Source organism: Mixophyes fleayi, chromosome 3, assembly GCF_038048845.1.
Source record: "Mixophyes fleayi isolate aMixFle1 chromosome 3, aMixFle1.hap1, whole genome shotgun sequence".
NCBI lineage: Eukaryota > Metazoa > Chordata > Amphibia > Anura > Limnodynastidae > Mixophyes > Mixophyes fleayi.
The window spans coordinates 310,168,115-310,183,578 of NC_134404.1; the positions used below are offsets into that span (position 1 = coordinate 310,168,115).

Genomic DNA, 15,464 nt, shown 5'->3' on the forward strand with positions numbered 1-15,464 from the left:
ACAGTACAGTGAATTTAGGCAATTGGAACTGTACCAATATGCATACTCGCACAGACAAAGCATAACCACTATAGGGAATGGAGAGTAGCCTGTCACGTCTTTAGCGGTTCCGAGACTATAAGTACCGTCAGGGTCATGTTGGGTCTTGTAGTTCCACAGGTTGCCAGCCTCTATTCTACAGCTACAGTACTAATCAGTCTTCTCTCTTTTTTTTAAGATGCAAATGAGTGTGAAGTTAAGCCCTGCGTGAATGCAAAGTCCTGCAAAAATCTCATTGGCAGCTACTACTGCGACTGTATCCCAGGATGGACCGGCCAGAACTGCGATATTAGTAAGAATACCGTTCAAGTGTCCCCCATTTCCTGTCTCCTCCACCTATTTTTACCACTCGTTTTCCCCAACAAGAAGAAAATGTACATTATCTGGTATAATTTAAGAAGCAAAGGGGAGTTGTCAGCCTGGAAATATACAATTTTATCAAACCTATTAGTCTGTACCATGGTCATATTCTGATATCACGGCTAAAACAATGATGTGAAGTTTTTTAGCTTCTGGTAGAATCGCTTCAAGGTTCCCACCCTTTAAAATAACCTTATCTTAAGGAAAGGATGCAGGAAACTTGACAAAAGCTCTATCTAGCTACAGTTATACATTCTTTCACCATCAATTGAAGTGTGTTTAAAATAAATAAATAAACAATTATATTCTATAATCCAATTACTCAAGTGTCACTTGTATAATATCTTTACATCTTTGTTTTTTTTCTCCCCCTTGTAGACATCAACGACTGCATTGACCAGTGTCAGAATGGAGGAACATGCAGGGTATGTCTTGATTTTATAAATTGCTCTAGAATAATGTACTATAAAACTTTTTGTTACTTGAGGTAGTGGGGGCATATGGGAGAAAAATGGGATCTACCGTATTTCCCCATGTATAGGACGCTCCACTGTATAAGACGCACCTATATAAATCATGTGAAAAAATTGAGGATAAACATTATCCTCAATTTTTTCAGAGTATTTGTGCAGCTTATACAGAGGAAAGACAACGCTATAGTGAATTCTGACTTACCCTTGTCAGATGATTCCTCTGTCTGGTAAAGTGTTCTGTCTTCTCTCTGTCTGATCCTGATGCTGGAAACCTGATTAAGGTCCTCTCTGCGATGTCCGGATGTCCTTTCAGGACCTTGTCAAGGTCCTGAAAGGACATCCGGACATCGCAGAGAGGACCTTAATCGGGTTTCCAGCATCAGGATCAGACAGAGAGAAGACTTTACCGGACAGAGGAGTCATCTGACAGGGTAAGTGCTACTACCCCTGTATAAGACGCACCCAGTTATTAGACCCAAAATTTTGGGGAAAAAGGTGCGTCTTATACATGGAGAAATACGGTATGTTTTGTTGGAGATTTTTGTGTTCTCGTTGGTACTCTGTAAACAGCGATCCTTTTTGTTTCAACCTTTGTCAAATTGCAGGACTTGGTTAATGGATTTCGCTGTGTCTGTCCGCCGGGCTATGCAGGGGAGCGTTGTGAGAAAGACGTCAATGAATGTGCTAGCAACCCCTGCTTGAATGGAGGTCACTGCCAGGATGAAATCAATGGATTTCAATGTCTGTGTCCTGCTGGTTTCTCTGGAAACCTCTGTCAGGTGAGCCCTGGTGAAATGCAAACCTTGAGAATTGTTCTTGTTGTTGGAACAGCAGATTTTTTTTTTTTTTTTTTTTTAAAGCTAATGACTTGTACACTAAATACCTTGTGCTCAGCGAGGCTTGCTATATAGTCCTACTCCTTACAGCTGTCTGCCAATAAAGTGTTGGTCGGAGGAGGAGGGGGGGGTGTGCGTAGGAGAAATCGGATCCATTCAGTTAGACAGATTGCAAATGTTTGCGTGTAAAATCTTCTTGTATGTTCGCTGTTGGCCTTTGGTGACTGTTTTATATCCTGGATCTGTCTGCTCAGATCTGGGCAAACCAGAGCTGTACATTCTGCTTTAAGTAAAATGAATGAAGGCAGCTAGATGAAAAGGTCAGATTCCAGAGTGTCTGCTCTGTTTAGCATTAAATGGGGTAATAATGAAATGATTTTTTTTATTTATTTTTTTTGTTTTTGCTGCTTTTTCCCCTTCACAATGTACAGTTGGACATAGATTACTGCGTGCCCAACCCGTGTCAGAACGGAGCCCAGTGCTTTAATCTTGCCGTAGATTACTTCTGCAACTGCTCTGAGGACTACGAGGGCAAGAACTGCTCACAGCTAAAGGATCACTGCCGCACTACTCCGTGTGAAGGTACGTACCGGATATTGTTATGTGATCATCACTTGTGGAAACCATGGAAACGATTGTGATCCATACAACATGGTAATAAACTCCAGCAGGGTGCACCACGGATTGGACAGTAGGTCAAGCAAGTGCTTGGAATCGTGAACCTGTCGCGTTTTGTATTTGCTCCAGCAGGCGTCTTCTATACTAAGCTTCTGCATCAAAGTTACAGATCATATAGGTTTATTCTGTGCCGCTTAATAGTATAGTATGTATTCAATGCATTGATTTATACTAAAACTATAGTCCATACTAAAGTCTCCTACACAGGGCTGAGGCAAAATTCTTGAATACACTAAAGCTAGTGATCTCATTGAGGCCTGAGGCACTGTAGACTTCATGCATCTGCAATGTCATTAGTTCCTGGTAGATTGATGGGCTGAGTATTGCTTTAGCCCAAACAATGACTGCCTGGAAAAGGTGACTGGTCTTTCCCATCACAAGTATTTAACGCAAATCTAGAATAGAGGGACAGCTCTGTAATGTGAATTTCAGTGCATCATTTTAAAAGAACAATGCTATAATATCGTCTTATTTAAACGTCTGCATGTGGCCTAGTAACTGACAACTTATGGTGTTGCAATATGGCCGGTTACTGATACAGTTTAAACTCTCTACAAATAAAACGGCCACTACAGTTTTGCCATGATCGGGGTACTCTAGAAGTCCCGTAATTCATGCCTTTGTTTATTTTTTTGTTTACTATTCTGTCCCTCAGTGATTGACAGCTGCACAGTTGCAGTGACTTCCAACAGTACCCCAGAAGGCGTGAGGTACATTTCCTCTAATGTGTGCGGACCACATGGCAAATGCAAGAGCCAGGCTGGTGGAAAATTCACCTGCGAATGCAGCAAAGGCTTCACTGGCACATACTGTCATGAAAGTAAGTGTGTTTTTAATCAGTATAGGAATAAGGCTCCATAGACACATTCCTTCATTCTAAAAGTCTACTTGGGGAAATAAGGTCTTGCCTATTTAGAGTGGGGTTTAAATTGGTTGAATAAAGAGTATATAATGCAACTTTTTTTGATGCTACTGTTTTAAAATGTGTTTTGGTTTTTTTATTGTGGTATATTAAATGGCTCTTTATTGCAGATATCAATGACTGCGAAAGCAACCCTTGTAAAAATAGTGGGACCTGCATTGATGGTGTGAACTCCTACAAGTGCATTTGTAGCGAAGGATGGGAAGGAACTTACTGTGAAATAAGTGAGTGCTTTCTATTTTACCTACCTGGGCAATGCTGCTAGGGATTCTGGTAATGAAGGGGTAATGGTGACGGGAGTTGGAATTTGAGCCCTCCCCCCTCTGGTAATGTTGCTTTCAACACTGCCATTAGTCGGGCAAACACACTTGATGGGGCCAAAGATGGTCTCTCCAAAAATTGCCAGCCACCAATCAATGATATTAACCTATAGTTCTCATTGGATGTTGATTTGTGGTCATGGATAAAAACAATGTAATGAAATTTTAGAAATAGTCTGTGATTAATTGAATGCAGTTTTCTTTTAATATGGAGTACTTGGTGTAAAGATTTAAATGTAGCTGTAGTCCACTTTTTAGAGCTTGCTGGGTGTTGTAGTTCACCACCATTTGCAAAAGCTGCTAATCTTCTGCTCTGACTTGAGCAACATTTATGTGAACGGTGAACACTTGTTTGTAACTGTGTACTATGTCTGTTGTTGTTTTAGACATAAATAACTGCAGTAAAAATTCTTGCCACAATGGAGGTACTTGTCGAGACTTGGTTAATGATTTCTACTGTGAATGCAAGAATGGGTGGAAAGGAAAGACCTGCCACTCCCGTAAGTCTGTGTTTGTAATTAAAGATGAAGGTTGATGTTTTGGAGTGCCAGATCTAACACCATGCTCTGTTCTTACAGAAGACAGTCAGTGCGATGAGTCCACCTGCAACAATGGGGGGACGTGCTATGACGAGGGAGATGCGTTTAAGTGCATGTGTTCGGCTGGCTGGGAAGGGACCACTTGTAACATCGGTAAGTCATGATTTGATGATAATTTTAGGGAAATCTAATAAATGTTATGTTGTATGTTGAAGCCAGTGATCCACCAAAATTCATTTACTGAGAGGAAGGGTATAGATTGTAGTACACTATGGGCAGTGTACAATTATTGGTATTATGGTTCGTCCCCCTCCCCCACCCCCAAAATATAATTTATTTAGGCAGGACTTAAGGTAACAAAGTAAATACGGTGTAATGTTGTGCTGGCTTAGAAGAGAACCTGTTAATGTAGCCAAATAAACTTTTAGAAGACTTTGTGTAATCCCTGTGCTCTTCTGTCTGCGTTAGTTTCTGAACAGGTTCCTCTTGGTAATGGGGTTAAACCAGATGGAGAACATTTGTAACTTGCTGTTTGCAGTCAGCAGTACTGTGGAGAAAATAAATGTAAAAGGATGGAAACATCCTGTTCGCTCTTGTGACTTGTTCCCTGCTCAGCATTCATGCTTACTGTGCACTGTTTTCCTCATAGCAAGAAACAGCAGCTGTTTGCCAAATCCTTGCTTCAATGGTGGAACTTGCATAGTCCGGGGGGACTCTTTCACTTGTGTTTGCAAAGAAGGCTGGGAAGGTCCGACGTGCTCTCAAAGTAAGTTTGTTTTCGATGTTGTGCTACACTGGAGGGGGGGGGGGGGGGGGGGGGAGCTGAGCACCACTAGACAATTAGCTCATCCCGTCGCCCTGTGTACCATAAATTAAAACCAGAAGTGGAAAGCATTTGATGTGGAATTCAGCATCACCTGAATCATGTTCTGCTATAACATTAAGTAACAGGGGTTCAACCTGAGCATGAGAAAGTTGCCGATGAGATAACCAGAGACAGATGTGGCCCTGTGTTTTCTTACATTCTTTGCAGCCAACAGCTTGTCTGTTTCCCCTCACTTTCGTTCAGCCTGCATGTTTCTAGTCATCCCCCCCCCCCCCCCCCCCCCGCTTTCTTTGTAAAATAAATAAAGACCTCCTCCCTTGTATGTGCGTGGTTTTTAAACATACCTTTAATTACAGTATGTATGTGATTGTTTATTGTGAATTGTTATTCACATGCCACTGTTAATTTGTGCTTCTGGTTTTGTTTTTAGATACGAATGACTGCAACCCACATCCATGGTAGGTAACACTGTAAATAAATATTGCAACCAATTAAAAGAGGTTATGCAACACACTGTCTGTATACAGCGTGTCCTATCATCCACTATGTTCAATCTTCTACATGTAATCACTGAACATATTGGACTCCCCAGTTCTTTCCTAAACAAGGCTTATCCTTGAGCGGCACCTTTTTCATGTTTCTGATGTGAAGGAGTTGGAGTTAAATTAATACTACCCTTGTATTGCTTAAAGGACATGTCCACATTCAGCTATGCCATAACCACACCTGTAGAGTGCTGGGTGTGAGCGGAGAGTTTCTATCCCTGGCCCTCTTCTACTCCAGTGGGACCTCTGAGGAACTAGAGCACACAGTGCAATTTAGAAAGGACATGTATCTAACAATGAATATATTCTGAGCAGTCTTTGTGCACATATCTGACTACCAGTCCTCCTTGCCTCTGTGTTATGCAGTTGTTAAATGAGAACAGCACAAATGTGAACACTTATAACTTTGTATAATGGCGAACGTCACATGTAACCGTTTCTGTAAACACTACAGTTCACTCCTCTGTCTAACTCCTTACAAGTTTGAATAGTAAATGTATGTGGCAACCTGAAAAACAGAACTATTACAAGGTCTGGGTAATATATGGCTAGGAAAGATTTTGTGTACTGTGTGCTTTGCATTGTAGATGATTGTATTTTAACAGGGAAGTGTATGATAATGATTGTGTAAAGGGAACAAGCCTATGTAGTAAAGATTCTTTTATGAGTCTAGGAAATTCTTTAGATGTAGGAGAGATTGCGGTGTTGCTTCACATCTCGCTTCAAGTTCTAAGGCATGGCTCCTAAAAAGTGATGAATTCAATGTGTTGTCTCAATTTTTTATTTTTTTTTATAGTAAAGCTATAAAAATCGTTATCTTTACGCCTCTTGTTTTGTCTTTTTCAGTTACAATAGTGGAACTTGTGTAGACGGAGATAACTGGTATCGGTGTGAATGCGCCCCTGGATTTGCTGGTCCAGACTGTAGAATTAGTGAGTATCACAACTTTTCCTATTTTTGTTTTGCAGTGGGACATTTTTTAATGGTTTTCTTTAGTGTTTGTGGTGTGGTGGTTTGTTTTTCTCTCTTTTTAGAAGTGCACCTGTCACCTGTACATAGTGTTTTTTTGTGCTCTAAGCCAATATTCAGTCTATCCATTTACTAGAAACTTGCGACCTGAATATTGAATAAGCCCAGCAGCTGGCTGGGTCACAGGGCTACCTGCGTATTCCCCCCCCTTTTAAAATGTTCCGAATAGTCTGCTGAACAGTCTCCCAGCTTGTAATGCTCTCTTGTGGGTTTGAGTATCCCGAAAAAAAGTAGTTGCTCTTAGTGTCTGAAATAGGCAATTAAAACATGGGGGATATATTCTATGTAATTATACACTGTGATGGCAAACTGTATTCTCCATCTAAAGTGGTATTCTCCAGCCTGTTATTTTCAATGGCATTCTGTCACAAATGTTAGCCCTGTAGATTTCACACCAGATTCCATGTAGAAAGCCATACCAGTGATAATACAGCTGGGAACCTTTCACGCACTCATTTATGAATAGGCCTGCTCGGATTTGGCCGGCAGCCAAGCGGAGTCTAGTTGGCGTATGGATAACTACATCCCTCCCTCGCTGCCTGCTTGTTAGAAGTTGAGGCCAGCGTGCTGAGTGCAGGCTTTTGCAGGCAGGGAAGTTCTTTTGTGTTTACGCATCAGAGGAAGAGATTGGGCTTCTAAGGGAAAGTTGATGAGGAGGTAGAGGGGCGGCCAGACATAATTGTAGGCAAACAGGCTAGGAAAAAAAGTGGTCAACGTTTTTTATTTTTTTTTGGAGTGTGACTTATAGCATAGGTTTTGGTTTTTTGGAGGGGGAGGGGGGGGTTTAAGTGTAAACCTGGAAATGACTTGTGCATAGTCATTAGCGGCAATAATGCACATGCCTAAATCGTTAAAACAAGATACTAAAGTGGGCTACAAGGTGTGATGATGGCACAAACTTGAAAGCATTCCTGGTTTTGCTGGGGGTCTCGGAGCTTTTCCAGTATGCAGTAGGATGTAATTTAGGGGTGGCGTTATCCGCTATTCTCAGTGGAGTTCTGTCTACTTTAGGCACTCAGGATTTGCATAGTCCGCTCTGAGGTGCTAAATTAACATTGTATATGGTTAAAGCTGCCTAACTATGGCACTTTAAATAGAAGCTGCTTCAATGTCCTTAATATCATAAGTTGTTTAAAGACCTTTTTAAATGTAGTTGAAAATGTAGAACGTCAAGATTATTAAATGTGTTGACTATAAGGCCAAACTGTGGAAGTAGTTAGTGCTTTCAACACTTCCTACCTTTACAACCCCCCAGTGTTTGTAGTAGAGTATTTAGAATGTAAATTCCACTGTGTCAATGGAATGACTAAAACATTATCTGTAAAAGTAGTATGTTGGCGCTTTCTAAAAGATAATTCATCATCATCAGTTATTTATATAGCGCCACTAATTCCAAGCGCTGTACAGAGAACTCACTCACATCAGTCCCTGCCCCATTGGAGCTTACAGTCTAGATGCCCTACCACACACACACACATACACAAATGTCTTTGGAGTGTGGGAGAAAACTGGAGCAAACACAGGGAGTACATACAAACTTCACACAGATAAGGGCATGGTCAGGAATTGAACTCATGACCCCAGTGCTGTAAGGCAGAAGTGCTAACCACTAGACCACTGCGCTGCCCATAATTTGTACAAAACCCTGGTACAACGGTTCCGGCACTCTAACCGTGCCAAATGTCATCAATGACCTAGTGTCCCTTTTTGTTTTCTTTTATTTTGCTGGATACTTGTAATATTGTATAGATTGCTTTTGACATTCTGTGTGTTATTTATGATACTGCATTCAGGCTATTCATGTTGTAATTATTACAGCAAACTCTAATCCCTGACAGTGCTTTGCCTTTGGCCTAAAATCTTAACTATATCTTCTGTTTCATAACTGTACTTTTGGAACCAGTCCCCTAATTGCCTTGTATCTCATTCTGCATTATTGCTGTTACAAAGGTTACTCGTTGTAAACATACCCAGCTACCACAGGGGAAGGCAGCATGCTAATAATCTGCAGCACTTAGCCATGAATGGGCAGATAAGAATTGAGAGACGACAGCTGCTGGGCAGAGATGAACCTTTGTTTTATGGTTTATGGTACAAACTCTTTATTTTGAAATTCTAAATATTTTTTTTCTTGTCTTTCTCTTCCAAGATATTAACGAGTGTCAGTCTTCTCCATGTGCATTTGGAGCTACTTGCATAGACGACATCAATGATTACCATTGTATCTGTCCACCTGGCCGCAGTGGTCCAAAGTGTCAAGAAGGTATTGCCAAAACTTTTTCACTCTTGCCTATTATTTAGCTGACATAGGCACCGAGCACAGTAACTGTGCACTTCAACCAAAAAGTGCCCCCATCATTTACACTGCTGTAAATGAAGTTTAATACAGTCATTCAGATTGGTTGGCCTCAGTTAGGCCATTTAGAATATTTGCATTCTTTCAAGCCTTGAGCTCACTCTTTCATTTGTGCAGTTACAGGAAGGCCTTGTATAACAAATGGACCTGTTATGCCAGATGGAGCCCAATGGGATGATGATTGCAACACATGTCAATGTTTGAATGGAAAAGTTACCTGCTCTAAGGTAAGCTTTGTTTTGATGCCAAATACCGTGAGCCAACATTAACCGCGCCGGCTGCATGCACCCCCCAAGAACTTAAAGGGCGGTGAACGTAGACTGAAGTGATTAAGTGTTTTGCATTCAAAAAGTCCCCTGTACCAAAAAAAGTGAAATAAATCTGTCATCACTATAACAGCAGGATACATCCAGGACGATAAGACCGCACAGTTCATGGTGTACACACACTGCTCTCTACTTTAATACACCTGATTATTCATCCTTAAAAATGATATGTAGATCAAATACATTCTGTCCAAATGGCTCATTGCTTGACGGAACACAAGTTATAAATGTAGCTAATTGTGTTCTATGTAGTGGGAGTAGTTTCCTTGAATATTTAGTCCTCTTTTCTTATAATATGTAGGAGTTGCCAACAGAATAAGGTTCTTATTTGACTTCCAACTAAGCCTTTGATACAAAAGTCTCCATGGGACAAGAATTGCTGTACGTAGGAGACTGTGGAACCAGTGACTGGACCATGGAGATAGTTGTTATGGCGTTGGCGGAAGTCTCATAAGCTGCTCTGTGGACATTCCAATTAGATCTAGAAAGTTTTGTCTCTCTTTAACCCACCATTCAAAACCGCCAACTTACCCTTCTGGTAATGATCATGTAAATTCCGAAACTTAAAAAATAAATATGTGAAACAAACTTTATAGTATAACAGACGATGTATATTCATCTTATTGATAGAACTGAGATATGTACTAAAGGTTTCTTTGTATAACTGTGGTTGTTTGTTAACTTGTAGGTGTGGTGTGGCCCTCAGCGCTGTGAATTGCACAGTAAAGGTCATAATGAGTGTCCTGCTGGGCAGTCTTGTGTTCCAATTAAAGACAACCACTGCTTCATCCCACCCTGTACTGGAGCTGGTGAGTGCTGGCCGTCCAATCAGCCCCCGGTGAAAACGAAATGTAATGCCAACACCAGCGATCAGGACAGCAGCTGTGTGAACGTCACTTTTACCTTCAACAAAGAGATGATGTCACCGGTGAGTGGGGATGCTCTTCAGTGGAGACCTTTTTATTTGGCATTAGGATATGAGGGTTCCAGTGGGGGCAGCACAGAGAGCCTAAGAGGACATTTGGTCAAATGTATTAAACCAGGATAGGAAAGGTTATATAACCAATCAAATATTTGCTTTAATCTCCTTTAACTGTTCTAGTAAATCGGGTCAACACGGATTATAGGACCTTTTATCTATGCACCAGTTTTATAAATATCCCACCTTTGGTTCAGGGAAGACAAAAGTTTATTTGATCTTATCTGCAATATTTGTTACTCTTGGTATTGGGGATATGATGTGGGTATTCTCAGGACTGTTGACTAAAAATTCAGATGCAGATCACATTGATTTATTTAAAAGCTGTCAGGTAGTGGAAGGGGTGTCCCATGTATGTATTGTCCCCTGCCATCAATACAAAACACCGTTGGGTTTATCAAACGGGAACATGTTGGGTAAGCAGTGCCCTTCTTTTTCCATAGGTTACATTTACAAAATAAAACCTATTTACTGGAATCTAATCTGTTGTGTTTGTATTACCAGGGCCTCACTACAGAGAGCATTTGCAATGAACTGAGGAATCTTAACATTTTGAAGAATGCTTCAGCTGAATATTCCATATACATTACCTGTGAGCCATCTCCTTTGGCAAACAATGAGATCCACGTTGCTATAGTAAGTAGAATTAAGGTGTGTGTGTGTGTGTGTGTGTGTGTGTGTATATGTTCATATATATATATATATATATATATATATATATATATATATATATATATATATATATATATATATATATATATATATATATATATATATATATATATATATATATGTGTGTGTGTATATGTGTAAAATACATATACACATTAGTTGCAGGAAACCAGTGCAACTGAAATCTATATAAAAATATATATGTGATAATATAATAAAAATGCATTGTATAATACTTTTGAATAACCGGAACAATAAACTATTATAGTCATGTGATTGCTGCTCCAGGACCCATCTGACGAATCCTGTTCTGCCACAGTACAAATTTCCATTACACCCCTCTCTATTTGCTGGAAGAGGGCTGGGTACTCTGGACATTTTCTGTTAAAGGAACATCATACTTGCCAACTCTCCCGGAATGTCTGGGAGACTCCCAGATTCTGGGTGGGTTTCCTGGACTCCCGGGAGAGTATGGCAGCCTCCCGCATCTGCCCATTTTCTAGTGAAGTGAACAGAATTAAATCCAAAATGCCGCGATTTCCTGAGAATCGCGGCATTTGGCCTCGCTGTAAAATGACACGTCATTGCTGGGCCAAAATGACGAGATTTTCTGGGTCCGACAGCTCCAGGACGCCGACTGCCATAACGTGGCAAGTATTCAAGACCGGTTTCCGTAGCAGGACTTCTCTCAGTCCCTGCGCAGCCAGAGTAACAGGATAACTTTAAGAAGTAGTTTAATTGACTTTCAAAAGCAAATGTCATATGTTGTCTGTCCTCCAAAAGGAATGATCGTATTGTAAGGTGACTTGTGTGTGTTTTTCTAAACTGAGTTTCTGTTTACTTCCAGTCTGCTGATGAAAGCAGAGATGGTAGGAACAGAGTTCAAGACATCACCGAAAAGATAATCAACCTTGTTAGTAAGAGAGATGGAAACAACACTTTCATCGCGTCAGTGGCCGAAGTCAGAGTGCAAACACAAACTAAAAACCGGACCGGTGAGTAATAGGCGCATTGCACTGCTGAATGATGTAATGTAGTTTTGAGTTGCAAATATAGTTGTCATTGGGTTATAACTTCAAAATAGACCAAGTGTCCTGTTTGATTTTCTAGATATGTTGGGTTTATAATGGTACTGGCATAGGAGCAGGAAAGAGAACAGTTGGATATATTCTGGTAGATTGTATATAGCAAATGATTACAAAATGACAACTGCATTTTAGAATTTCTCAAAACATCTAGGTGATTGAACCATGAGGGGATATTCAATGACTAGATCTCATTATCCCCCCATTTGTGGTGTTCAATCCTCATTGATGCTTCATTTATCACAATCATGGAAAGATTAACAAACTTTTTGAAAACCACATTACATTTTATTGAAATTCAGCCCCACTTTATTCGGACCTGAAGAATTTTACCCTTTTAATCTGTATTTTGTGACTTCTATAACCAAAACGCAATAGATACACCCACAGTCTTTTTTTTCTAGGACAGCTACTTTTAATTAGCTCTAGTAAGTTGTAATGTTTCTAGTTCAGACTTAAAGCATGGTGTAAACCTTAAATTGCTTACAAGCAGAATCCACTTTAATTTTTAATACGTCCTCCACCTCCTTCCTATACAAAGCTTTTTAGGCTTATGCTCTCATAAGTTCTGATTACTGATTTGGGTTGTAGCATGGAAGAGGTAATCATCATTATCATCATTTATTTATATAGCGCCACTAATTCCGCAGCGCTGTGCAGAGAACTCGCTCACATCAGTCCCTGCCCCATTGGAGCTTACAGTCTAAATTCCCTAATATACACACACACACTAGGGTCAATTTGATCGCAGCCAATTAACTTACTAGTATGTTTTGGAGTGTGAGAGGAAACCCATGCAAACACGGGGAGAACATACAAACTCCACACAGATAAGGCCATGGTCAGGAATTGAACTCATGACCCCAGTGCTGTAGGACAGCAGTGCTAACCACTTAGTCACCGGTAATTACTTCTTATGGAAATATATTAGTAAAGGATAGGGGAACAGCGTAACTGGAGGTGGACAATCGCCTATAAGAGGTAGATTGGGAGTTTGACGAGAGGTATTAATTGCTCTCTACTTCCCTTGTAGACTTCCTTGTGCCGTTGCTGAGCTCCGTTCTGACTGTAGCATGGATTTGTTGCCTGGTAACCGCCTTCTACTGGTGTATTCGGAAGCGCAGGAAGCAGAGTAGTCAAAGCCACACAGCCTCCGAGGACAACACCACGAACAACGTCCGGGAGCAACTCAACCAGATTAAAAACCCCATTGAAAAACACGCAGCTAACAGCGTTCCCATTAAAGACTATGAAAACAAAAATTCCAAAATTGCAAAAATAAGGACACACAACTCAGAAGTTGAAGAGGACGACATGGATAAACACCAGCAGAAAAGCCGATACGTCAAACAGCCGGCTTACACGCTGGTAGACAGGGATGACAAACCACCAAATGGCACGCCCACAAAACAACCAAACTGGACGAATAAACAGGACAACAGAGACTTAGAAACGGCACAAAGTTTAAATAGAATGGAGTACATTGTATAGCAGACAAGGACGCTGCCGTGCAGAGCTGGTGTCTGCTGTTAAGGGCTCGGGAGTCTCTAGTTCTTAAACTGTTGTGTAATATTTGAGTCTAAGGCTATTATTTACTTAGAATCCCTATGTTAATTTAAGTTTTGACAAGCTGGCTTACACTGGCAAGGATAGTTGCTGTGGTTGGCTGGAATACCAAGTGCTGCCTTTCACATCTATGCAAAACTAGTGAAATGTGCCCTAATGTAAATTCCACCACAGCTGGAACGTGGAAATGCTTCGGAAGATCTTGCATTGCCTGTGCAGCTTGCTAGCTCTTATATTTTTATTTTTTTCCCCTCCACATTTTCAACAGGTTTCCATAGTAATACAGTCATAGAATAATACATTTTATTTATATTTATTATATATAATTTTTTTTTTAATTTTGTATATTTGTTTTTATAGTGATGTACAACTAGTTCTGTATTTTGAAAAGTGCCTTTGTAGCTCGGAACCACAGCAACTATCGAAATTTAAGTTTATTATTTATTTTTTTTATTGTATTTTGTGTTGGGAGGGTCGTGGGGGGAGGGAGGGCGGGGTGGGACTGTCAGCTGTTGCTGGTAAAATGAAGAATTGTCACGTAGAAGTTTTGTATAGACCTGTAAATAAATAATTCCTTTTTTTTTCTTAATTTTTTTTTTTAATTAATCAGTGTATATTTGATTTATTAACTTAATAATCAAGAGCCTTAAATATCATCATTCCTTTTTATTTATACATATGTGTTTAGAGTTTAAGGTTTTTGATAGCTTGTGGCTTCAGTCTTTTGAATTTTTCTTGTTACATGTTAACTATATGCCAAAATTTAAGGTGTTCTAAAATAGTTTTATTTTTTAAGAATAGGACGGGCGCGCGTGCCTCAATGCTGATTTTTTTTGTACATTGTCAAATGTTTAAACGCCTTTTTTATATCTTATCACTTAAAAGAAAAAAAAATCCAAAAAAAAACTTTTTGTAAGTTCATACTGAGACAGTTTTCAGAGTTAGGCTTTAGAACAATCTTTGCTGCTTTTTGGCTTTGAGATAAAAAGAAAAAAAAAAAGTAAGGACAAGTAAGTGTGACCGGCAGATATTCTGCTCCATAGCAGTTCAAGGGAACATGTTGAGTGGTGCGCATGTATAAATTTTTTTTTAAAATCAATTAGCGTGTGAAGTTGGAAACTCCGCAATCTTGTCTTTGTAGAACCTGATTTTTTTTTTTTTTTTTTAAACCATGGAATTGTACTAAAGAACCACTTGTAGATATGTTTTTTTGTTTTCATTTTTGTAATCTACTGATCCTAGGTATTCTATTAAGCTAATGATTGAATACTTGAACAGTAGAAGTCCAGTGTTGCTTTCCCGCATAATACACTGCCTGCCATATGGCCAAGCCACAAGGGTGGTTTACTGCTGTGGTTTAAACTGTTTTGACAAAATGCTGATGTATTGAATCTTTAATAATCGATGGACAAAAATACTTTAAAGGCACGCTGGCGCTATCTGGCAGCGATTTGGATGCGTGCTCTATCACTGCAGCGACAAATAAAGGGGTGACCATAATGCTGGTGTTTTGTCGCTGCTCGTCAATAAGAAAAAACTGCAACAGAACTCCTGTGTGTATTAGGCTTTGACATTCCATACACGGACACCTGCACTTGCAGAGGGGTGGGAGATGTGATAGACTGCCGATTCCTCTGCTACAGCAAATGTTCAATTATTAAGTATATATACCAAAATGCTACACCTGGTTAGTTATCCCATCAGTGGCCACAGAGATCCTGAAGATTCCCCGTATTGTGATATTTGTGTTATACAAACCTTAAGTGCATCTTTTGTGTTGTTGAAGGCAATAAATTTTGAAAAGTAATATTTATTAAATTTTCTTTTGTATGAAAACATCTGATATTGGATTTCATGTTTGTTTTGACCGATCACATTGTAACTGTTCCAGTGATGATCGAAGTGCACCAATC

General features: G+C 39.9%; 1 protein-coding gene across 1 annotated transcript in view; it reads left to right on the forward strand.

Moving 5' to 3' along the window:
• Nucleotides 1–14,017, forward strand: part of JAG1 (jagged canonical Notch ligand 1) — a 36,330-nt gene extending 22,313 nt beyond the window's left edge. The window contains exons 10-26 of the mRNA XM_075203967.1: nucleotides 218–331; nucleotides 778–824; nucleotides 1,478–1,651; nucleotides 2,140–2,290; nucleotides 3,042–3,206; nucleotides 3,419–3,532; nucleotides 4,015–4,128; nucleotides 4,207–4,320; nucleotides 4,817–4,933; nucleotides 5,424–5,451; nucleotides 6,385–6,470; nucleotides 8,717–8,830; nucleotides 9,041–9,150; nucleotides 9,938–10,177; nucleotides 10,733–10,864; nucleotides 11,748–11,895; nucleotides 13,019–14,017. Coding sequence (XP_075060068.1) covers nucleotides 218–331; nucleotides 778–824; nucleotides 1,478–1,651; nucleotides 2,140–2,290; nucleotides 3,042–3,206; nucleotides 3,419–3,532; nucleotides 4,015–4,128; nucleotides 4,207–4,320; nucleotides 4,817–4,933; nucleotides 5,424–5,451; nucleotides 6,385–6,470; nucleotides 8,717–8,830; nucleotides 9,041–9,150; nucleotides 9,938–10,177; nucleotides 10,733–10,864; nucleotides 11,748–11,895; nucleotides 13,019–13,476 — 2,426 coding nt within the window. The 3' untranslated portion in view covers nucleotides 13,477–14,017. The remainder of the gene's footprint in view (nucleotides 1–217; nucleotides 332–777; nucleotides 825–1,477; nucleotides 1,652–2,139; nucleotides 2,291–3,041; nucleotides 3,207–3,418; nucleotides 3,533–4,014; nucleotides 4,129–4,206; nucleotides 4,321–4,816; nucleotides 4,934–5,423; nucleotides 5,452–6,384; nucleotides 6,471–8,716; nucleotides 8,831–9,040; nucleotides 9,151–9,937; nucleotides 10,178–10,732; nucleotides 10,865–11,747; nucleotides 11,896–13,018) is intronic.
• The last annotated feature ends 1,447 nt before the right edge of the window (nucleotides 14,018–15,464 follow it).